At 41.1% G+C, this 26,097-nt stretch overlaps 1 protein-coding gene across 1 annotated transcript in view; it reads right to left on the reverse strand.

Annotated features, from left to right (window-relative positions):
* Positions 1-26,097, reverse strand: part of LOC114229785 (A disintegrin and metallopeptidase domain 3-like) — a 100,490-nt gene that overhangs the window by 61,453 nt on the left and 12,940 nt on the right. The window contains exons 4-10 of the mRNA XM_054720028.1: positions 25,136-25,211; positions 17,450-17,526; positions 15,518-15,695; positions 7,942-8,007; positions 2,947-3,018; positions 2,546-2,712; positions 1,402-1,483 (exon numbers count right to left, since the gene is read on the reverse strand). Coding sequence (XP_054576003.1) covers positions 1,402-1,483; positions 2,546-2,712; positions 2,947-3,018; positions 7,942-8,007; positions 15,518-15,695; positions 17,450-17,526; positions 25,136-25,211 — 718 coding nt within the window. The remainder of the gene's footprint in view (positions 1-1,401; positions 1,484-2,545; positions 2,713-2,946; positions 3,019-7,941; positions 8,008-15,517; positions 15,696-17,449; positions 17,527-25,135; positions 25,212-26,097) is intronic.

Here is a 26,097-nt window from a genome sequence, read left to right on the forward strand (position 1 = left end):
TCTCTTCTCTCTCTCTTCTCTCTCTTTTTCTGTCTCACTTCCTTTCTTCCTCTCTCAAATCAATAAACATGTCATCAGGTTATGTGAGGATAAAAAACAAACAGAGAATAACGAGTGTTGGTGATGTTTTCATGTGCAATATAAACTGTTGAGATTATAAACTATTGTAAGCAGTTATTAAATTATTAAAAATAGAATTACCATTTGATACCGCAAACCCACTTCTGAGTATATATCAAACATATTTGAAATAGAAGAGATATCTGCATTGCCCTTTCATTGCAGCATTATTCAGAATAGCCAAGGTATGGAAACAGCCTAAGTGTCTATTGCCAAATGAATGGATAAAGAAAATGTTACACACACACACAGTTACACACAGAGACACATATGCATACTTATATACCCCTATATTGTACCACTAGAGGCCCAGCGCATGAAATTCTGCATGGATAGGGTTTCTAGGCCTAGCCTGTGATTAGAGCCAAACTTCCCCAGTTGCTTGCAACTGCCCCCACTCCCCACCACCATCGCCGGTCGCTCTCTTTGTGGGGGGCAACCAGTGGGGCAATCAGGCCCCACTTGCTTGCACCCACCTTGGTCTGGCGCAGCCCGCGTACACCTCCACCCATCCATGGTTCCCTGTTCCCCATCTGGCGATCAGAGCCTGCCAGCCAGGAGGAGGGGCCAAGAGGTTTTCCTGCAGGAACCTGATAGGCCAATTGGGGCCTGAGGGTTGGGGGCAGCTCCTGTGTTGAGCATCTGTCCCCTGGTGGTCAGTGCACATCATAGTCAGTGGCCATTAGGCTGTCTGGTCAATTTGCATACTATGCTTTTATATATACAGATATGCAAAGGTAGCTCAAAATGAAATATTATTCAGCCATAAAAATAATAAAATCCTGCCTTTGCATAAACATGGGTATAGCAGGGTAATACAATCCTAAGTGAAATAAGTCAGGAAAAGACAAATATTACATGATTTCCCTTATACATGGAATGTAAAAATGTCATACTCAGAGAAGCAGAGGGTATAATGGTGGTTGTCAGGGGCTAGAAGATTTGGAAAATAGGGCCATTTTGCTCAAAGGGTACAACGTTTCAGTTATGAAAGATGAAAAGCTCTGCAGATAAGCTTATCACAATGTAAAGAAATTAACACTACTGCACCATGTACTTACAATAGTTAAGATACTATATTTTATATGTATTTAACCATAATAAAAACCATTTTTAGTATTACACCATTTGAGTTTCCATAATCTATAAAAATAAAAACAATTTCTAAAATTCTGTCAAACTATTGTAGTAGATACACTACATGTACTTTTTCTCCTTGAAGTGGATATTAACTTTCAACAGGGTACATAACTCCTGAAGAGATGGGAATAAAATGCATACCAGAGCAATTCCTGCAGCAAGTTTTGGATCGCATGCCCTTCCATGATATGTTGCTCCCACATAATTTGGATAATCCCTATAACTAAATAATAAAAATTGTATTGAGGATAAGTGCATTTTAAATGATTAATAATTTAATGACTTTTTAAGAATTGGATTCCTCAATAAAGCTCTTTTTGTTAAAATGTGAATATTTCATATCAACTCCAATGCATTTAATCATTTTTCTATTTGGGTAACCTCATGTAGTTTATACAAAGTTAAGTTCTAAGAAACACTTCAACATGATTTGATACACTTCCCAGAACATTGCAGTGTCCAATCCTTACAGAAATTTAATCAGCACTGTTGTCACTTCTGGGTGGACATAATTCTAGGTTGTAATAGTCAGGAGGGCTTACTGCCATGATTTTCACATAGCAAAACCTTTAAAGCATATAAAAATGTTGCATTGGAGGACAAATAGAGAGACAGAATATGAAGAAAAAGAGAAATAGGGTGCACAAACTGTCCTCATTCATTTTAGTTCTTAAAGTTGCTCCTAAATTTCCAAACCTCACCTTAGATTCTACAAGATATACCAATAGATTTATACGTGTATTCTATAATTAAAGACTTCAGAATTATGAATTTTTAAAATCTAAAATAATTAAATTATTAAAACAAAAATCTATGCACAGTCCCTTGAAAGGTATACTGCAAGTAATTAAATAGCTACAATTTAGGTCAATATAGGAATACCAGAGGTGAGCACATTACCATTTTAATCTTGTGGGTTGTGACAAGCTTTGTATACAATTATTGCATTCTCTTAACTTACTATATTTTATTTAATGTTAAAATGATGGCTTCAGTTATTTGCATCTAAGAAAATCTTTAAAAACTCAGAGGTCCATGTATATCCCAAGACTTCCTATAATTTCCAGTTCATTACATTTCCACAGGTAAATAGTCCACTCTGAGAATAATGGCCGACCATGATTTGTTATGCTACCTTGTTATCCGATATTTTTACTTTGCACTTGCCAACATTGTACTCATACATTATTTTTTGTCATTATACTTAATATTTATATGTAGTTTTGATAGCTAATATATAAAATAATTTGATAAACCATATTTTCAATGCAAATAAGGAACTTACATCAACAAGAATGCCATATCATGGGACCTCTGAAACAAATTGTTTTCTTTCCAGGACACAAATCTTTGTAGTAGTTCATTAGCATCCCCAGTACATAAAACCTTATTTTGATCTGACCAGATCTCCAAAGATGTTAACATAACAGTCAGTTCCACCTGGGAAAACATCTGAAAACAGAAGATGCATGATATACAGCTTAGACAATCCCAGATATAACATTACACCTCTATACAGAAATGCTAATATATTCAATTTACTGTAATTTGGAGATGAAACCCATTGGAAGTGAAACAGGTTGGTAGGACTATACTTTTATAAAAATGTTAATTCTATATCTATAAATAATGTTATTGCATAATTGAGAATGCTTCTTATTTAGAATACAAAACATAAACACTTACAGTGTTGATAAGACCAAAGATATGGACAATTTTCTCAGTTGCAACAGCCACTTCAGAGCCCATATAATCATACTGAAAGACAAGTTGTATGTCTTAATCACTAGTGAAAATTACTAAGATATCACATTTCAATAGATATGAAATACTATATAATAAGTGACTAAGTGAAAGACAAAAGCAGAAGATTAAGATTTATCAAATGCTTAAGAAGTTTTAGACATAAACATTCAGCATTTAAATATTAATAAATAATATTAAAATGATGAGATTCCAATTATCTTCCTGTTCACAGATGTAAAAATTAAGGGTTAAAATTTAACATTCCAAGAATGTATAAATACTAAGAGTAAGAACCAGAATCAAGTCTCTCACTAAACCACTAAATCTTTTGGTCTAACACAGAGCTCTGAGTACCATAATAGTGAGCAAATTTAATAATATATACTCCTTTAAGAGGACAAAAAATTATAATATTTTCTCTGAAATCCTTCATATTGATTTTTTTCACACACATTTAAAAGTGTTTGAGAAGAGCATAAAAAGTGGCAGTTTCAGATTTTCAATAATCTTCACCAAGTCTGCAGAAGATTCCTAACAAAAAATAAAATCTAATGGTCACAATTCTCTGAAATAGACAAAGGGAGTCTATGATTCTATTCTCTTAACTCCCTAAAATGCTATGTTTGCACCTTGGCATTTATTTGTATATGACCTTTCTCACTAAACCACATTGTAAATTTATACACTGCAGCTTCAGTGTGGTATGAGTGAAAGTTATCCTTTTTAAGGCTAAATATGTGAAAAGTAAGAATAAAGAAATAAAAGAATGATGTGTAAATGAGTCAATAATCACAAATTATCAATACCACAAATAGGAAAGGCTATAAAAAAGATACCTTGTGCAAATTAAAATTAAAACACCTAGATTTCAAAGACATAGAAATATTAAAAACATGAAATTATATACCAGGAAATTCCTAGACAAAAAGCAGATGTCATATAATATCTTCTTACCTAATAATAAAGAAACATATAAATTGACTGTACCTCTGCTATGCACACAGCCAATCAGAGTAAGTATGCAAATTAACCCAACAAAGATGGCAGTTAATTTGCATATATACCTGGGTCCCCAGAACCTCCTTGGCACCCAGGTTACTCCCAGCTGGCCATCAGGCAGAGGCTTTAGGCTTGGGAAGGGGCCGAGCCTGCGATAGGAGGGGCAGGGGTGTCCCCTTCCCAAGCCTAAAGACTGGGGTGGAGGCTTTAGGCTTGGGAAGGGGCCGAGCCTGGGATCAGAGAGAAGAGGAAAAAATAAATGGAAACATATTCTCAGGTGAGGATAAAAAGAAAAATAAAGAAAGAAATATCATATCCTACGAAAGACACATCTTGAAAATGCTTAAAGAAAGTTGTCTTTTTTTCATGAAGAAGGGACTGGAGTCTGTGTTGATGAAAATACCTTGGCCGCTGCAGTGACTGGCAGTGGCTGCAGCAGCAGGGTGATGGGGCTGGCGCCTTCCCCTGATCAGCTAGGTTGCCTCCTGCAAAGGATGGCCAGACTCCGGCTTGGGCCCGCTCCCAATGGGGAGCAGGCCTAAGCCATCAGTAGGTCATCCCCTGAAGGCTCCCAGTATGTTAGAGGGGGCAGGCTGGGCTGAGAGACCCCTCCCCAGTGTACAAATTTCATGCACCGGGCACCTAGTGATAATTATATTATTCAAAATTAGAGACCCAGTGTACGAAATTTGGGCAGTGGTAGGATCCCTAGCGGCTTCCAGCTGCCAGCTGAGTACTCCCGCCCTTTCCCTGGACGCCTGATGCCACCACCAGATAAGGCCTCCGTCCCTTCCCCTAAATACTCCAAAAAATCAAGCACATGTAGGCTAAATAGCAGCTATTAAACAATGATTGGGTTACCAAGGAAATCAAAGAAAAAATAAAAGCATTCTAGAAACTAGGATAGAGGCCTAGTGCACAGTGGATACCAGCTGGCTTGCCCTTAAGAGGGCCCCAGATCAGGGGGATTTGATCCCAGACAAGGGTACATGCCTAGGTTGCTAGCTCAATTCCCAATAGAGGGTGTGCAGGAGGCAGCCGATCAATGATTCTCTCTCATTGATTTTCTAACTCTCTCTCCCTCTCCCTTCCTCTCTGAAGTCAATAAAAATATATATTTAAAGAAGAAGAAAAAATAAATAAAAGGCATCCAAATTGGAAAAGAAGAAGTAAAATTGTCATTATTCATAGATGACATGATATTGTACATAGAAAATCTCAAAGATTCCATGAAGAAAAAAACAAACTATTAGACTGAATAAATTAATTTGGCAATGTAGCAGGATGAAAAATTAACACTCAGAAATCTATGGCTTTCTTCATACAACAACAAGCTTACAGAAAGAGAAACTAAATGCATAATCCCACTTACCATTACAACAAAAAAATTAAGATACCTAGGAATAAACTTAACTAAGCAGGTAAAAGACCTGTGGTCGGAAAATTACAGGACCTTGAAAAAAAAATAGAGGAAGACATAAGAAAAATGGAAGAATATACCATGCTCATGAATCAGTAGAATCAAATCATTAAAATGTCTATACTACCCAAAGAATTTTATAGATTCATTGCAATCACCATTAAAATACCAATACTTCACAGAACAAATGCTCCGAAAAAATCAACTGGCATAAAAAAAGACACCGAATAGCCACAGCAATCCTGACAAAGAAGAGCAAAATCAGAGGGATAACAATAGCAGATATCCAGCTGTATTACAAAGCCACTGCTCTCAAAACTGCCTAGTTCAGGCACAAGAATAGACATATAGACCAATGGAACCAAACAGAGAACCCAGAAATAGACGCAAGCCATTATACTCAATTAATATATGACAGAGGTAGCAAAAGCATAGAATGGAATCAAGATAGTCTCTTCAATAAATGATTTGGGAAAAATTGGACAGATATAGGCAAAAAAAAAAAAAAAGGAAACTAGACCACCAATTATACCATACACAAAAATAAACTCAAAATGGATAAAGGACTTAAACATAAGACAAGAAACCATAAAAATCTTAGAGGAATCCATTGGCAGAAAAATATCAGACATAAGTCATAGAAATATTTTTACTGATACAGCACCTAGCACAAAGGAAACTATGGAGAAAAGAAACAAATGGGACTACATCAAAATAAAAAACTTCTGCACAGCAAGAGAAACCATCAACAAAACAACAAGAAAGCCCACAGCATGGCAGAACATATTTGCTAATATTATATCTAATAAGGTTTTAATTTCCAAAATGTATAGGGAACTCATGCATCTTAACAAAAGGAAGATAAAAAATCCAATCAAAAAATGGGCAAAGGTCAACCAAAGGACTTGTGAGCGAGCATATGAGCCTAACCAGCGATTAAGGACAGCAGGGGGGTGGGGGCATGTGTGGGGAGGGGTATGGGATGGGAATGGTGGGATGAGGACAAATATGTGATACCTTAACGATAAAGAAATTAAAAAACAAATGGGCAAAGGACCTAAATAACCCCTTACAAAAGATAACTTACAGAAGGCCAAGAGACATATGAAAACATGCTCAAAGTCACTAATCACCTGAGAGATGCAAATCTAAATGACAATGTAGTATCATCTCATACCTGTCAGAACGGCCATCAACAACATATCAACAAATGACAATTGCTGGCAAGGATGTGGATTGCTGGTGGGAATGCAGACTGGTGCCGCTGCTGTGGAAAACAGTATGGAGTTTCCTCATAATGTTAAAAATTGAATCCCATTAGACCCAGTAATCCCACTTCTAGGAATATATCCCAAGAAACCAGAAACAGCAATCAGAAAGGATATATGTAGCCCTATATTCATAGTGGTATGATTTACAATGGCTAAGATTTGGAAACAGCCTAAGTGCCCATCACCAGATGAGTGGATTAAAAAACTGTGGTATATCTACACAGTGGAATACTATGCTGCTGTAAAAAAGAAGGAACTCTTACCATGTATAACAGCATGGATGGAGCTGAAGAGCATTATGCAAAGCGAAATAAGCCAGTAGGAGAACAATAAATATTACACGATCTCACTCATTTGTGGAATATAGTGAACAACATAAACTGGTGAACTAAAATAGATAAAGAAGCATAGAAGCATTGAACAGACAATCCAACCTCACAGGCAAGGGGAGACAGTGGGAGAAGAAGCGGGGGAGAGATCAACCAAAGGACTTGTATGCATGCATATAAGTGTAACCCATGAACACAGTAAGTGGGGTGAGGACATTTGCAGAAAGGTGATAGAATGAACGGGGAGAGGAAATGGGGGGAAAGGATTCATATGTAATACTTTAAACAACAAAGAACCTAAAAAAGAAAAAAGTAGAACATTATTGTAGTCATTGAGAGACTGATGAAAAAATAACAGTGATAACAAATTAGACTGTTTAACTTCTGATCAATATGGCTTTGTTAAGAATTCCCATAACTAAATGAACATTCTTATGAATAATTCTCCCCATTATTAACATTTATAACTTCCACCAGGCATCACAAGTGTTTATAAAGCATAAAATAATCTTATGAAAGAAAATACTCAATAACAGGAATCACCAATTGAGTAATAAAACAAATACTTGTTTTAAAATGGACACCAATTCAAGAAAGAAAATTTCACCACAATTAGGGTTTTATTGGAAACATCTGCAGTTAGTCATAATCCAATGTATTATAGTATAGTAGAAGCCTCCCCCACACACAAAGTTATACATTGTTACAGGAGTTGCATACTGATTTAGATATCAATACCATAAATACTGGTCCTCATATTTCAATGAAGAGGCAATTGATATATCTTTATGCCCTGCTGTACTGAAATACACATTTTGAACACTTTATATCTGTATTGCAAAGAAAGAATGTTTCGTATTCCTTTTGTATTTAAACACAAAAAAAAGATATGATGAAATGTATCAAGAATGCATACCAAGGCTTTATCCATAATGATGTGTATTTTCAGAGTTCTTTTCAATAGCATAACATCCAATGTTTTCTGTGAAACAGGGGACATGAGATAAATAAAACATTTTTAAAATTCTTCTATGGTATATAATTATGTGCATTATGTATGTTCACACAGAGAGGTATCTTATATAATAAAAGCCTAATATGCAAATCAACTGACCAGTAGAATGATGGGCAGAACGACCTGTCGCTATGATGCATAATGACTACCAGGGGGCAGATGCTCAACACAGGAACTGCAACCAGCAGTGGTGGCAGGGGGTGGGGGTAGCAAGTGAGCAGCACCAAGCCAGCCAAGGTGGGTGCCAGCAGGGGCCCCCAATTTTCCCACCTGTCACCCCACAGAGGGAGGTCACTGGCTGTGGCAGCGGGGGGCTGGGTCAGCGAGCAGGCAGCACCAGGCCAGCCAAGGTGGGTGCCAGCGGGGACTTCCCAATTGTCCCACCAGTCACCCTGCAGATTGGCCCTGATCGCTGGCCAGGCCTAGGGACCCTACCTGTGCATGAATTTTGTGCACCGGCCTCTAGTAGATAAATAGCTATAGATACATAAAGATACAGGTAACAGGAAAATAAGAGGATGAGTGCTGACTAAGTAAATAAGCAGGTGAGATTCCAAACAAACATTTTAGATACCAATCAGAAGCTTTCACTTTATATTTTTGACTAGAGGCCCGGTGCATGAAATTCGTGCACTGGGGTTGGAGGTGTCCCTCAGCCCAGCTTGCACAATCTCCAATCTAGGAGCCTCAGAGGATGTTTGACTGCCAGTTTAGGCCCGATTCCTGTCAGTCAGACATCCCTCTCACAATCCAGGATTGCTGGCTCCTAACCACTTGCCCGCCTGCCTGTCTGATTGCCCCTAACCACTTCTACCTGCCAGAATGATCATCCCCTAACCGCTCCCTTGCCAGCCTGATTAACACCTAACTGCTTCTCTGCTGGCCCAATCACCCCCAACTGCCCTCCCCTGCTGACCTGGTCATCCTCAACTGCCCTCCCCTGCTGGCCTGATGGCCCCCAACTGACCTCCACTGCCAGCCTGGTCGCCCCCAACTGCCCTTCCCTGCTGGGCTGATTGCCCCTAACTTCCTCTGCCTGCCTGATCACCCCTAACTGCTCCTCTGCTGGCCTTATCTCACCCCCAACTGCCCTCCTCTGCCAGCCAATTTGGTTCTGATTGGTTGGTTTCTATGCCAGTCATTGTCAAAAGCTTCCTCCTAGGCAGCAATTGGCTCCTCACACTTTACCCAGATTTGGTTCATAGAAATTGGTTGGTTTCTATGCCAGTCAGCATCTCTGGGCCTACCAATGGGGCCTGATCAGAAAGGCAGCCCCAGTAGAGGCCTGGAGAGAAAAAGTGGAGGCCTGGAGAGAAATGGAGGTGTGGCTGCTGGCCAGACATGGAGAGAAAGAGAGAAGCAAGTGCTGATCAACATCTGCCACAAAGGCTATGGATCAAACCCTGCTATTCTCTTCAGGCCTCTCTTCGGGTTTGATTCATAGCCCCCCTCAGGAGTCAGTGCTGGGTCACCATGCTGACCTGGTTGTTGCCACAGCAACCAAGTGCTGACTGTAGGACTGACTTCCAGTTGGTCGAGCCTCTAGTCGTGTTGGACCTAGGGTTTTTATAAATTTGAATAATTGGAATCTTCAAAAAAATTGCTGCTGTGATGAGGGAGAAGCCATGTTTCCTTTCTTTCAAAATCTTCCTCTAAAATCCTGTTCCAACCTTCAAGCTAACAAATTCCCATCAAGTTTCCCCCAAACATTGCCTCTATTTTCTCATCATGTTTGTACTTTCAATTATTTATATTGACTTCATTGTGGCTTATACCCAATAAAATGCATCCATTTTAAGTATACAGTTACATTGTTGGTATTAATATAAACAGCCATGTAACCATTTCCATAAGTCAGCCAAGAATGTTGTCATTACCCTCTTCCAAGTCAATAGCCACAGGCTCAAGGAAACCAATGATCTGCTGTTTTTCAACATAGGTTACAATGATCTGCTCTAGAATTTCATATAAATGGAATCATATGGCATGTACTCATTTCTGTCTGATTTCCTTCATACAGGATTCATACCTGTTGTGATTATTAGTAATTCATTAGTGTCTTCCTAAGTAGTGTGCCATTGAAGATATCCATTGCAACTTGCTTGTACATTTACCTGTTGATCATTTGTAGACATTTCAGCTTTTATAAATAAAGCTGCTATAAATATTAATGTACATGTCTTTGTGCAATTTTGTCTTCCATTTTTCTTGGTACTTGGAAATGGAATTCCTGAGTCATATAGTAATTGTGGGAATGCAAAGTGAGAGGAAAGCGCCAGGTTGCTGGAGCAGGGCATGAGTTGAGCAGCCTGGTGTAGCCACTGGTCCTGGCCGGGCTGGGCCCCCAACAGGCTGGGGTCCCCTCTTCCCCATGCCACACCAAAGTGGGGCTGAGGTAGTGGAGCGGTGGAGAGAGCAGATTCCACGTGTGAAGGCTGAGAGCCCCTCCATGCCTTGTCCCCTGGAGGCTCACAATGTGCTGACCCGATGGGCCCCTGCTGCTGGCACCCTGGATCTCTGGCCACTGAGTTCCCTCTGGAAGGGACAGACTGCAGGCCCTTTCCTCTGCCCCTTCCCCCAGACTGAAAACCACAGGAGTCCTCACACCCTGTCGCCCCCTCACCCTGGCATAGCATAGCAACACAACCAGGAAGCCCAGGAGGTTCTTCACAAGATGATGAGGTCATCCCACTAGGTTTCAGCATCCCCAGAGTGAATGCTTTGACATGGAGATGATGCTCTAATGAGTTTCATGAAAAAGAAGATTCTGGAAAGTTGCTACTATATTTTAATTTACCAACTAGTTTCTGATAACTGTAGATTATGGTTTTTCTGTGAGGGCAAACTGGAGACAGTCCAGATGCCCTTTTCTTTTCTGTTGGAAAAAAATATTAACACCAATGTGTTAAGTGACTGCAATAAAGTTTCATGTCTGTGTTTTCTTGTGGAAAAAAAAAAAAGAAAGTGCCAAATTATTTGCAAAAGTCATGTGATCATTCTACATTTAAACAAGAATTAAGAGGAAATCTTTACATATATTTAATATGCTAATCAATGTTAACCAATATTACTTAAAATAAGACACATAAAATCTATCTATTTGAAAGGCTAAGTGCCCTTCTGACAGGCCAACCAACAGGTCAGTATGACACGCACTGACCACCAGGGTGCAGACACGTAATGCAGGAGCTGCTGAGCTGCAGTGACTTGGCAGAGGCGGTTCTTGGGTGATGCACCCTGGAACCAGAGAGGAGGGAGCCCGATTCTGGGGTGTGTCACCTGAGAACCACCCTCTTGCAATCCAGGACCCTTGGGGATGTCGTAGAGCCGGTTTTGGTCCAATCCCTGTACGCCAGGCCAAGAGACCTCATCTGCCAGAGGTACCCCACTCACTCCACAGATGCCCACCAGGGTGCCACCCCAGGCGTGGCCAGCCGGGGAGGGACCATGGGAGGTTGGCTCCAGGGCATGTCTGGCTGGTCTTGCCCAGTCCCACCTTGCCGGCAACCTTCTAATTAATTTCCTTTCAATGTTTAGAATGTTGCACCAGGGCACGAGTAATTTAAGAAGTGAAAAAGTTCAATGAATTCATTGTCCTCTGAAGAACAAAAAAGGAAATTTCAAATAATTTTACATGGTTAGATCATTTTTTGTTTAAAAACAAATCCATATATTTGTAAATCCACATTTATAAGAAGATACATTGGACCAATATAAAAATTGGACCAAATATTCCAAAATTCTAATACCACTATCTCCAGATAATGATGTTTGGGAAAAAAATCTTGATTTTTTTTTTACTTTTAAATTTTCTATCAAAATAATAGTTTTATACAGAGTTAACCTTTGGCACTCGGATATCTAGTGTGACTCGACATGGTTAGCATCAGTAGCAGCTCTTTTTATACACCTTGAATGTATCAATAATTTGAAATATAAAAAAATCCAAATAAATAAGTTTGTATGAAAAGAAACTCTGGTTTTTCATTCTACTGCCGCGCTTTGTAAAATCTGGAGTGTTTAAAAAATTAAATCCTGAGTAGAATAAAGGAATTGAGAAAAAAGCAAGCAAGTGCAAAGGGTTAAAATATGTTTTGGCAAGGAAAATAGGGAAAAAATAATTACCAGCAAATCTGGGTATCATTGCATTAGTAGGATGCAAAATAAATAATAATGCAACTGTATATATATATATATATGTAATTCTTGCAACAGTAGGCCTTTGAAGTTGGGGCAGCCTCGATCTCTCCCTCGCTGCCTGGATCACTGCCTCAATCTCAGAGCTGAAATCCCAGCTTCATCCCAGAAGGACGTCTGGAGGACTTCTGGTCTAATTAGCGTATTAAGCTTTTATTATATACTAGTGGCCTGATGCACAAAATTCGTGCATGGGGGGGTGTCCCTCAGCCTGGCCCACACCCTCTCCAATCTGTGACCCTTCAGGGGATGTCCGACTGTTGGTTTGGGCCTGATACCTGGGGGATTGGGCCTAAACCGGCAGTCGGACTTCCCTCTCACAATCCGGAACCACTGGCTCCTAACCGCTCACCTGCCTGCCTGCCTGATTGCCCCTAACCATTCTGCTGGCCGGACTACTCAACCCCAACTGCCTCCATGGTGGTCTGCTCTCCCCCAACTTCCCCCCTGCTGGCCTGATCACCCTCAACTGGCCCCCTGCTGGCCTGCTTGCCCCCACCTGCACCCCTGCCAGCCTGCTCGTTCCCACCTGTCCCCCCTGCCAGCCTGCTTACCCTCAACTGCCCCAGTGCCTGCCTGCTCACCCTCACCTGCCCCCCTGCCATTCTGCTTGCCCCCACGTACCTCTCCCCTGCCAGCCTGCTCACCGCCAACTGCGCTCCCCTGCCAGCATGATTGCCCCTAACCATCTCTACCTCAGCTCCACCAACATGGCTTTGTCTGGAAGGATGTCCACAAGGCCTCCTGGAAGGTCTCCCAGTCTCCCAGTCTAATTAGCCTATTACTCTTTAATTAGAATGAATATATATATATATATATATATATATATATATATACACACACACACATATATATATATATATATATATGTATATATGTCCTACCTAATAAAAGGGAAGTATGCAAATAACTATTATTTTTCTACGCCCATGATTGGGCCAGTGGGAAGCTGGGGGCGGGACTTGGTATGGCTGATTGGGCTGGCAAGAGGAGTGGGGGGCGGGGACTCAGGGGGCGGGGACTCATGAGTCCCCCCCCCCCCCCATTCCTCTCACCGGCCCCAGTGGCCAGCGTTGCAGGAGGACCCATGGGGCCGGCAGAAGGAACCGGTGGCGGAAGTTGGGGTGGCCGATTGCATGGCTGCCAGCACCAGTTTTCCGCCAGCACCAGTTTTCCTCTGGCCACCTGCCAATCAGAGCGCTGGCGGGAGACACTCGGATCGGCGGGTGGCCAGAGGAAAACTGGTGCTGGAGGAACTTGGGGAGGCCAATTGTGCTGGTGGGAGGCGCTCCAATCTGCGAGTGGCCAGAGGAAAACTGGTGCTGGCAAATAATTGGTGCCGGCGGAAAACTGGTGCCGGCAGCCAGGTGAAGGAAGGTCTATTGCATGAAACTTCGTATATATATATTTATATATATAAAAACTATATATATATATATATATATATATATATATATATATATAAAATAGGGAAATTTATATATATATATATATATATATATATATATATATATATATATATATATATATATCTTAGAGGCCCGGTGCATGAAATTCATGCACAGGGGTGGGCGGTGGTGTCCCTCAGCGCAGCCTGAACCCTCTCAAATCTGGGACCCCTCGAGGGATGTCAGACTGCCCATTTAGATGGGCAGGCGGACATCACTCTCACAATACAGGACTGCTGGCTCCCAACTGCTTGCCTGCCTGCCTTCCTGATTGCCTGTAACCGCTTCCACCTGCCAGCCTGATCACCCCCTAACCACTCCCCTGTCAGCCAGATTGATGCCTAACTGCTCCCCTTCCAGCCTGTTTGCCCCTAACTGCTGTCCCCTGCAGGCCTGGTCACCCATAACTGCCGTCCTCTGCAGGCTTAATCCCCCCAAACTGCCCTCCCCTGAAGGCCTGGTCCCCCCCAACTGCACTCCCCTGAAGGCCTGGGTCACCTCCAACTGCCCTCTCTGCTGGCCATCTTGTGGTGGTCATCTTGTGTCCACATGGGGGCAGGATCTTTGACCACATGTGGGCAGCTATATTGTGTTGCAGTGATGACCAATCTGCATATTACTCTCTTATTAGATAGGATAGAGGCCTGGTACAGGGGTGGGGGGCCATCTGGTTTACCCTGAAGAGTGTCCCTGATAAGGGTGGGGTTCCCTTGGGGCATGGGGTGGCCTGAGCGAGGGGCCTGTGGTGGTTTGCAGGCCGGCCATGACCCTGGTGTCCCAAGTGAAGGCCCTGGTATCCAGGATCTTTTTATCTTCTACAATTGAAATTTGTAGCCTGGAGCGGAGCCAAGCCTGGGGCTCCCTCTGCGGCCAGCAGCCATTTCTGTTGGGGTTTATAATTGAAACTTTGTAGCCTTAAGAGGGTGGGTCCGGCCAGGGTGTTCGGAAAACTTTGCTTCCCCTGTTGCTGGGGACAACGCTGGCCTGCTCTCTCAAGCTCTATTCTGCTGCCATTTCTGTTTGAATTTGTTTACCTTCTATAATTGAAACTTTGTAGCTTGAGTGGAGGCTTAGGCTTGGCAAAGGCAGGCGGAAAGCTTGGCTTCCGCTGTTACCTAAGAAACCTTGCTCTCTGTGGCTGTAGCCATCTTGGTTGGGTTAATTTGCATACTCTCTCTGATTGGATGGTGGGTGTGGTTTGTGAGCATGGCTTGTGGGTGTGTCGGAGGTATGGTCAATTTGCATATTTGTCTATTATTAGGTAGGATTAGATAGGATAGAGGCCTGGTGCGTGGGTGGGGGCAGGCTCGTTTGCCCTGAAAGGTGTCCCAAATCAGTGTGGGGTTTCCTTTGGTGCATGGTGTGGCCTGGACAAGGGGCATGTGGTGATTTGCAGGGCGGCGACAACCCCTGGCAACCCAGCAGGAGGCCCTGGTATCTGGGATTTATTTATCTTCTATAATTGAAACTTTGTAGCTTTGAGTGCAGTCCGCTGGCCAGGTTGTGCGGGAAGCTTGGCTTCCTCCATTGCCTGGGAAACCCAAGCTCCCTGCTTGTTCCATGTCGCAGCTGACCTGGTTGGGTTAATTTGCATACTCGCTCCTGATTGGCTGGTGGGGGTGGCTTGTGTGCGTAGCAGAGATATGGTCAATTTGCATGTTTCTCTTTTATTAGTGTAGATATTCTTATTCATATATTCATAAAATACTTAAATATCTTATAAGAGGTTTTAATATAAATATGTTTAAAAATTTTTTTAAATGTAACAAATTTCTATGAGAATAAGTTTATCAAAAGTAGCAAAATGAAAATATCAGAATATGGTGGCTTACTTCTGACTTCACAAGAATCCTGTAGGCCTGCTCTCCCAATTGGATTATAGGATAATTGTCTTGTAATGGGAGAAAATCAGCTTTATTATTCTTTATTTGATAAAGCATGTGCTCAAACATAGCTGTGGATGCCAATGGTTCAATTCCATAACTGACGTTCACCAACTGCAATAATCCCCTGAATATTTAAACACATAAAAAGACATAAAAGTAATCACTATAGATTTTCTCTTTGAGAAGTGGAAATCAATAGCAAATAAAAACTTTTATAAAATTTGATAGTTACTCTTACGGTACAATTAAATCTAGGAATCATTCCATTTTACTCTAATTAACTTTCAACCTAATGTTATACCATCTGTCTGTTATGGCATTTAAAAGTCCCTGTGGTTCTTGTAGGACTAATCCATATGAATATTCTTTATACTAGTGAACTTATTCTGAATAAATTTTATGACTGTAAGCTTAGGACAGAGACAACAAAATATGAAAAATACTAGAGGCCCGATGCATGAAATTCATGCATGGGGGCTCTGTCCCTCTGCCCAGACTGACCCTCTCCAATCTGGGACCCCATGAGGGATGTCCGACAGCCTGTTTAGGCCCGATCCAGGTAGGATCTAACCTAAAGGGGAAGACGGACATCCCTCTCACAATTCAGGACTGCTGGCTCCCAATTGCTCACCTGCATGCCTTCCTGATTGCCCTTAACCGCTTCTTCCTGCCAGCCTGATCACCCCCTACCCACTCCCCTGCCAAACTGATTGATGCCTAACTGCTCCCCTGCCAGCCTGATTGCCCCTAATTGCCCTCCCTTGCATTCCTGGTCACCCCTAACTTCCCTCCCCTGCAGGCCTGGTCCCCCCTCAACTGCCCATCCCTGCAGGCCCAGTTGCCCACAACTTCCGTCCTCTGCCAGCCTGGTCACCCCTTACTGCCCTCCCCTGCAGGCTTGATTGCCCACAACTGCGCTCCCTTGCAGGCCTGGTTTCTCCCAAATGCCCTCTCCTGCTGGCCATCTTCTGGCAGCCATCTTGTGTCCACATGGGGGCAGTCATCTTGTGTTTTGGAATGACGGTCAATTTGCATATTACTCTTTTATTAGATAGGATAGAGGCCTGGTGCACGGGTGGAGGCTGGCTGGTTTGCCCTGAAGCGTGTCCTGAATCAGGGTGGGGCACGGGCAAGGGGCCTGTGGTAGATTGCAGGCCCGCCACGCCCCTGGTGACACAAGCGGATGCCCTGGTATCTGGGATTTATTTATCTTCTATAATTGAAACTTTGTAGCCTTGAGCAGAGGCTAGAACAGGCCAGGGAGGTGGAAACCTTGGCTTCCTCCATCGTTGGGGAAACCCAAGCCCCCTGCTAGATCTGTGGCCGCAGCCATTTTTGTTATGATTTATTTATCTTCTATAATTAAAACTTTGTATCCTTGAACGGAGGCCAAAGCAGGCCAGGAAGCTTGGCTTCCTCCACTGCCGGGGGCAACCCAAGCCACCTGCTCTCTCCAGCTACGTGCCTGCTGCCATTTTTGTTGGGATTTATTTATCTTCTATAATTGAAACTTTGAAGCTTTGAGTGGAGTCCAGGGCCGGCCAGGATGTGTGGGAAGCTTGGCTTCCTCCATTGCCTGGGAAACCCAAGCCTCCTGCTCACTCTGTGGCCCCAGTCACCTTGGTTGGGTTAATTTTCATACTCACTCCTGATTGGATGGTGGGCGTGTCTTGTGGGTGTAGTGAAGTTATGGTCAATTTACATATTGCTCTTTTATTAGATAGAATAAGAGGAGGAAAAGAAAATTTAAGCATATGAGAAGAAACTCAACAAAAGCCTATATTTTCTTTGCTTTCACTCTACCACTCAAGGAATTTGGAAAAATTAAAATGTTACATTAGATTGTCAATCATGCAGATCTCTGGAATTTGCAATTACCTGAGTCCAGAACAGGTGTTTAGTGTCACGACTGAGTTTGGAATCTCTGCGGCATATCCTTGATAAAAGCAATGCCTCTAACAGGAGTACATAAAGGTACATTCATGAATGACTTGTACATAAAGTGTGTGGTTTCATACTTACTTTCTAGACATTATGAAATGCACAGATTTAGCCAATTAACCAATATTATTTACCAGATTTGCAGATTTCCTTTTGATCTACCTATAATTACTTCCTCTTAACACTCGTCTGCCTATAAATCCCATGCAAAAAATCCTTGCTATAATAAAGAATTCTATAATTTTGAAAGAATCATTTAGAATAGGACATATAGCATCCCAGACCAAAAAAAAAAAAGATAAAGGAGTTTGTCACCTTCAAACCACTATTACATGAAATGTAATATTTCTTCAAGAATAATAATAAGAAAAAGGAAAAATATATGAACAATAAAATGGCAATAAATATACATCAACCATTAAATCTAAAAAAATATAAAATAAAAAAGCAAAACAGAATCAGAAAGAAAGAATAAATTCTAATGTAAGCTGTAAGATTTAATAAGTAGTAATATATTAATACTAGAGGCCCGGTGCATGAAAATTCATGCACTGGAGAGGGGGTCCCTCAGCCCGGCCTGCCCCCTCTTACAGTCTGGGATCCCTCAGGTGTGGAAGCTGACCCAGGAATCAGGGAAAGGAACACCCCATCACACCTCTGCTGCTTCCACTGCCAGCAGTGCAAGTCTCGACCAGCCCTGGTTACCTGAGTCTCGAGCGGCCCTGAGCAATGGGGCAGCTGCCATCTGAGTCTTGCCTGTGCCTCAGGCTGGCCCTGGGCAGCTGGGTGTCTGAAGACACTGGGGGACTCTGGAGGCAGGCGCAAGGGGTGGCCAGGTGTCTGCCACCCCAGCAGGGTTGAGGGGACTGGGCACTGCCATCTTGTGGATTTGGGCGCCGCCATCTTTGAGGGCATGATAGTCAATTAGCATATTCTCTTCTTATTGGCTGTGGATGCCACCAGCTTTGTGACGGTGTGAGGGTCAATTAGCATATTCCCTCTTTATTGGTAGGATTGGCTCATAAATTGTAACCTATATAGCATTCTAATCCAAGATGTTAATAATAGGGTAACTAATTTGTTAGGATTCAGGAAAATTTTCTGTGCTTTCCACTTTTTTTCTTAAAGCTAAATATGCTGAGGTGTATTAATTTTTAAAAAAGATATTATTGAGGAAATAAAAAGGCAAACCATGGCCTAGATGAAATGATTCACAATATATATTTTTTATTTCATTTATTTTTTAATTTAAATTTTATTTTTAATTACAGTTTACATTAATATTATTTCATATTAGATAATTTACAATGTGTTTCCCTTGATATTTTCAGTACCCACCTGACACCATAAATAATTTTTGCAATATTATTGACTATATTTTCTATGCTGTACTCTACATTTCTGTGAATATTTTGTAAATGCCAATTTGTACTTCTTAATCCCTTCCCTTTTTCACCCAGTCCTCCAAATCCCCTCCCCATCTGGCAACTATTATTCTGTTCTATATATATTTCTGTTTTGTATCTATGTACAAAGTTTTTGTAGTTTTAATGAACTCCGGTTTACTTTCTGTTGTTGTTTGTGCATATATTTTCAAAGAACTTGTATCTAAGATATAAAAAGAGATATTACAGCTCAGGAATAAAAAGATATGTAACCCAATTAAAACTCTGTAAGAGTTTTTTTTCATAATAAAAACTTAGAATACAATAATCAAAACAGTGTGGTACTGTAATAGGAAAAACATACAGACCAATGCAATAGAATTATGAGTTCAGAAATAAACTCATACATCTATAGTTAATAGATTTTTACATAACTTCGAAGATTATTCAATGTATAAGGAATAGTGTCGTCAACAAATTGTGCTAGAAAAACTGAAAATCCATATGCAAAAGATAATATCAAGTATTATTATACACTGTCCTATATAATAAAAGCCTAATATGCTAACTGTCTAAACATTTGACTGTTTGACCAGTTGCTATGGCGCACACTGACCAAAGGGGACAGATGCTCCGACCAGTAGGTTAGCTTGCTGTTTGGGTCTGGCCAATCAGGACTGGGTGAGATGGCCGGACATGCCCTGGGATCCCCGCCTCCCCCGTCCTGTGGTCCCTCCATGGCCCTGATTGTGTACCAGTGGGGTCCTTCACCCTGGCCTGCACTCTCTTGCAATCCAGGACCCCTCAGGGGATAATGGAGAGCTGGTTTCAGCCCAATCTCTGCTGGCCGGGCTGAGGGACTCCACAAATTCATGCACCGGGCCTCTAGTGTACAATAATTAAGTCCAAATAGATCAAACATCCAAATATAAGAGCTGAAACTATAAAACTCTTACAAGAAATAATAGGGGTAAATCTCCATAAATTTGGATATGGCAGTGGGCAGTCTTTCCTTAGTTCTGACACAGAAAGCACAAACAACAACCAAATAAAGTGGAATTTATTAAAATTACAAAAACTTTTGCACATCAAAGGATCTAGAAAGAGACAACTCATGAAATAGGGGAAAATATCTGCAAATCATATAATTGATAAGGGTCTTGTTCAAATCAACATCAAAATAACAAATAGCATCTGTAATACTTTAATCAATAAGGATACATTTTTAAAAATGAAAAATAAGTACTAGTGAGGATCTGGAGCACTTGGAACAATATAACATCAGAAGACCCAAGAAAGCTAACCTGTCATTGGAACAATAGAACACACTAAATCTACACTTAACCTGGGTGACTGCTTTCAAATTTAGATTATTAAAACGTGAAGAATGCAACTGAAAATTATACCCTCTACCAACAAGCAAGAAAATCACAGCAAAAATGGGAAAATTCAACCAACTGATACCAATATTGACATGAGGGACATGTTGAAACTATCACAAAGATTTTTAAAAAGCTATGAAAACTTGTTACAATGAACATCAAAATTAAATTCTGGGCAGGAAGATGGTGCAATAAGAATCGCTATCTCCTCCATCCCCCAACAAACAGACCAATTCAGCAACACTTCACAGGCAATTTCCCTTTGTGAGATAGAAAGCCTCCTGCACATCATAGAAGAGTGGAAAATCTCTTACCAAAGCCAGTAGGGAGGATTGGGAGAGCTTGTCACCAGAAACTCTGCCCCAGAGCACTGCCTTATGATCAGAAACACATCCTCTAGTTACCATCCTACTGATGGGTGGGAAGCGGTTTGCGCACAAGTCCAGGGCCCTAATGTTTCTGTGGGGCTGACCCAAAGAACTAGTATCTGTGACAGGAGTCCTGGAGATCCAATGGGTTCAGCACAGTCTAGCCAGCCAAGCAACAGTAGAGGCGGTGGCTACCAGACACCATTGATTCATCCCCACCCTAACTCTGCCCAGAGTGAGTGGATGGAAAATCCCAGCTCTGTGCTTCCTCCTGGGGTAGGAAAGAATTGATCCACACATGCAGTGCCTCCACTTCACCACAATTGCCCAAGGAACTAGCATCTGTCTCACCAATCCTGGAGCCCTGATGAGTCCTGCACACTCCAATTCACAGGGAAAGAACAGAGACAGCAGCTCCAGAAGGTAAATGCCACTGGTCCTTTCTGCTGACCAGCACAGAGAAGGCAGAAATAAATAGATGCCTGCTTTGCCCTGAAAATGGCAAAATGCTAGTAGAGGCCCCCAAATCTCTTTCCAGGATATTTTGTGGGGTCCTCTTCTGTACTCCCCCCAAAGGGAAAGCTGAGGGAGCCCTCTGAGAAGCAGACACCTATACAGAGAATTAATAAAATAGTCAGGAAAAGATGTCTCACACAAAGGAATAAGATAAATTTTCAAAACTGACCCTAATGAAATCAAGTTAAATGATTTACCTGACAGAGAATTAAAATGAACTCTCATGAACATGCTCACTGAGCCCAAGAGAACAATGCAAAAATTTCTGATCAATGTCCTTTTGTAAAGAATGTAGACAAATTACAACAATGGAGAAAATATTTGCATACCACATATCTATTAAAATATTTGCATACCGCATAATACATATTCACGTAATAGATACCTCTATTTTGAATGTATTGGTTGCTCAAACTTTTATTTAAAAAAAATCAAAAGACATTCAATGGATATTTCACAAAAAGGGAACAAATAAGCACATGAAAATATGTCCAACATCATTAGTTACTGGGAAATGCCAATCAGAATCACAGGCGATATCACTACACATCTATAAGAATGTCTATTTTTTTAAAAATCCTGAATAGTGATCACCAGGGCAGGAATGCAGACACTAATCTCTCACACATTGCCAGTGGAAATATAAGATAGTACAACATTCTGGCAAATATTTTGGTAATGCCTTTTTTTAAAAAATCTTTTTTGTTGCAAGTATTACATATGTCCCTTGTTTCCCCCATTGACCTCTACAACCCTGGCCCCACCCCAACCTGAGGCCTTAACCACCCTATTGTCTGTGCCCATGGGCTATGCATATATGATATGAGTTCATTGGTTGATCTCTTCCACCCCCCCACCTCCCTCCCCTGCTTTAATTCCTTTTAAAATATAAACATACACTTACAATATGGCTTGTCAATCATATACCTGGATATGTGTTCCAGAGAAATAAAAATTTGTATTTCATCTAAATTATTAGATTTATTGGAGTAAAGCTTTTAAAATACTCTCAAATACTTATTTTTCTCTGTGACTAGTAAAATCTCCTTTTATCCCTAATATTGATAGAATTATTTCTTATTCTTTAAAAGTCTTACTAGGATTATTAATTTTTAGTTATTTTAAGGAATTAAATTCTGGGCTTTAATGTTTTCTTTTTCATTGATTTAGTTTTCATTGATTTATTTTTTTAAATTTCTTTATTGATTATGGTGTTACATATGTGTCCTTATCCCCCCTGATTTCTTTTTCTTGTTAATATCTGCTTTTATGTGCGTTTATTGCCTTCCTCTACAATGTTGGAACCCTTTATAGAGAACTAGTGCCCTGGTGCACATATTCGGGCACATTGAAAGCAAATTAATTATAAGGTGGCTGGGAGGGCAGGACTAGGCGAGACAGGCCCAACACACGCTAGAGCCAACCTCCCCCAGTCCCTCCCCAGCGGGCTGCACATGGGGCAACCCTGCAGCTCAAAGGGCCTCTGCAGAGTGAGCAGGATACCTCTGGCAGGTGGGGGCCCTTAGCCTAGCCTTCTGGGATTGGGCCAAACCTGGCTCTCTGAGATGCCCCAAGGGGGTCCAGATTGCAAGAGGGCAGTTCTCGGGTGATGCACCCTGGAATTAGACTCTCTCCTCTTTGGTTCTGGGGGGTGTCACCTGAGAACCACTGCTGTCAAGTCACTGTAGCTCGGCAGCTCCTGCATTGAGTATCTGCACCCTGGTGGTCAGTGCACATTATAGCTAGTGGTCAGAGCATCTGCCCAGGTGGTCATTGGGAGTCATAGCTATCTGTCAAATGGTTGGACAGTCGTTTAGCCTTTTATATATAGAGTATTGCATTTTGTTCATCTTCATCTGAGGATATCTTTCCATTGATTTTTTAGGGACAGTGGAAGAGAGAGGGAAAGACAAAGAGAAACATTGATGTGAGAGAAACACATCAATTGATTGCCTACTCCATGAGCTCAGAACAGTCCAGGGCCCAGGAGGATCCTGCAACCAAGGTACTTACCCTTGACTGGAATAGAACCTAGGACTGCATGCCGCCACTCTATCCACTGAGCCAAACCAGCTAGGGCTAGAGTACAGTATTTCGTAGAGGAAGGTAATTAATTTAATGGTAACCCTCCTTACTCTGTTCATTGCTTCAGGCTATGGGGTGAAGAATGGGATGATAAAAATACCCATTACTCCAGATGCCTTCTCCTAAGAATTAGCCTTTCTGGTCTCAGCTGAAAGCTATGCTGCCTGGGCTGAACAATCCATTATCTTCCAACAATGTTTGACCTAGAGCAATGATTTTCAATGAGTGTGTTGCAAGAATTTTTGAAACATGCAATACCTGATTATTTAGTCAGTGGCAGAGACATCTTTTCCCTTACATTGTCAAGTTAAAAAAATGACAACAGCAAACACAACAATATCCATGCAATGTAAGTGAATCAAAATTATACCTATATATTTTTTCAGGTGTGACACAGAATTTTTGTAATTAGTTTAGGTGTACCATGAGACAAAAAAGGTAAAAAAAACAACAACATTGGCCTAGCCTAGCTGGCATGACTCAGACCTGTGAACCAGGAAATCACTATTCAATCCCTAGTCAGGGAACATGCTCGGATTGTGGGTTCAACCCCAAGTAGGGAGAGTGCTGGAAGTAGCTAATGAATGATTCTATCTCATCCTTAATGTTTCTCTCTCTCCATCCACCTTCTTATCTGAAACTAATAAAAATACATTTTAAAAAATCACCAACCTATAGTATTATCTCCATTTGAATCTCCACCTTTCAGTAGAATCTTACCCAGCCTAATCCTCAATGAGGGACATAAGGCATATATCTAATAGGCTCTGTTCATCTCTGGTCCTGTCTCCTTCAAGTTCCAACTGCTTCAGCATCCCTGGACTCCAATCTCTTAGTGGTTGCTTAATTCTACTTTTTATGCTGTGCTTAAGACATTATTCCCAGTCAGAAGGTCAAGTTAAATTTGAGACTCACCTTCTAGGTGTCCTGTTTCTTAGTGAGAAATCTCCTGATCTGTTTATTGCCAAATGTCTAAAAACAGGTACCTCATGTACAATATTTTATTGTGCTTTCTACTTGTAGATGGTGATTATAACATGCTATGCCAGATACCATTTATTTATTTATTTTGCTTTTAATTTATTTTTATTATTGAGAGTATTTCAGATGTCCCCCATCCCTCCCCTCCAAGTCCCATCCATCAAACTCCATCCCGCCACCCCGACCCCTGCCCCAGGCCTTCATCCCACTATTGTCTGTGTCCATGGGCTGTGCCTATATGGATTTATATTAATATCTCAACTACAATAAATAGAATCAGACCAATCCTTTGTCAACATTGGTTTCTTCCAAATCATATATTCTAGCAAAATGAGAACCTTGCAGACTATAGCTAACTTTCTCACATACTTTGAAAAATTTCTTCACTCCTACCAGCATTTTGGGTTATAATTGAAATTCCAATGTTTCATACTGAACACATTCAGTTTCTGTACCTAATATGCTTTCCTGTCCTCACTTTTTCAATGTTCAATCTACAATTTTCACCATTACCTCTCCGCTCAGAGACTAGGATATATCAATTTAAACTACTCGATGTGTTGTTGTTGTTTTTTATCTTTTTTAGCTCCTTCATCTATTTTTGGTTTGTTTGTTTCTTCTCAAACTCTTACTAATACTTCCAGATATTAAATGACTTTCTTGAATAACTTAATTTTAAACTTAAATTTTAAACTTAAAAAGTAGTTTTTAAGTTTAAACTTTAAACTTAAATTTTAAACTTAAAAAGTCGTTTTTCTGTTCCATATGATTTTATTGTAATTGTCTTATTATACTTTGATTTTTTATTTGTTTGCCCAATAATTCTGTGGAGTAGAAAACAATATTTTTCTTCTCAATAATTGCATGTAAAAAATAGAATCTACACAGAATAAAAGGAAGACTTACCTTTTTAAATGAAGGATCTGGATACAATGTTCCTGACTTGTATGTATATACCAGGAAATGAGTGTCTAAAAATGACCTAAATCAACCAAGATAATGACACTTCATTATTTGAATTTAATTAACAAAAGAAACTTCCAGACTCATGAAATTAAACAAATTTACTTTCAATTATAGAAGCTCAAATGTCCAAACAATTAAATGGACTCATCTTTCCATGATCTAATTTGCCTTCTAAAAGCATAATCCTATACAATAAAAGCCTAATATGTAAATTGTTCCCTCAGGCTGTCTTTTGACCAGGAGTTCAACCGTTTGCTATAACGTGTGCTGACCACCAGGGGGTGGTGCAGAACACGGCAGGTATTGGCAACACAGTGCTGGCAGCGGGCAGCAGTAGAGGCGGGACCACAGTGGGATGGAGAAGCAGGTGAGCAGGTGGCGCCAGGCCAATGTGGGTTCAAGTGGGGCCCAATAGACCCACCAATCGCCCTGCAGACAGTGACTAGCAGTGGCACAAGGGGGCCCAGCCCCTATTGATCGCTCCACAGATGGGATGGTGGAGCAGTGAGGGGGCAGTGCCAGGCCAAGGTGGGATGCCAGGGGGGGTATAGGGCTGAGAGGCTGGGGCCGCATCTCCGCGAGGGGGTGTGTCTCCCATGGGACCCCACCCATGCACAAATTTGTGCACAGGGCCTCTAGTGTGTATATAAGAGTAAAGAATAACCAGTATAACCAGATACCAGTATGGAAGCTGCAATGACATAGCTTTACCTGAAGTAAAAAGCAGAGCTTCCAGATTTCCACAACAAAGTTTTCTTTTAGATTTAAGCATCAATACATCTAATATCATACATAGGCCAGCTAATATTTACAAACAAGTAGCCATTAGTTGATAAAGGCAAAAAACATGCTTTTATCATTAGTTTTTATGCAGTTATGCTGCGGTTAAAACAACCTCAGTG

Source organism: Eptesicus fuscus, chromosome 8 (genome assembly GCF_027574615.1).
Source record: "Eptesicus fuscus isolate TK198812 chromosome 8, DD_ASM_mEF_20220401, whole genome shotgun sequence".
Taxonomy (NCBI): Eukaryota; Metazoa; Chordata; class Mammalia; order Chiroptera; family Vespertilionidae; genus Eptesicus; species Eptesicus fuscus.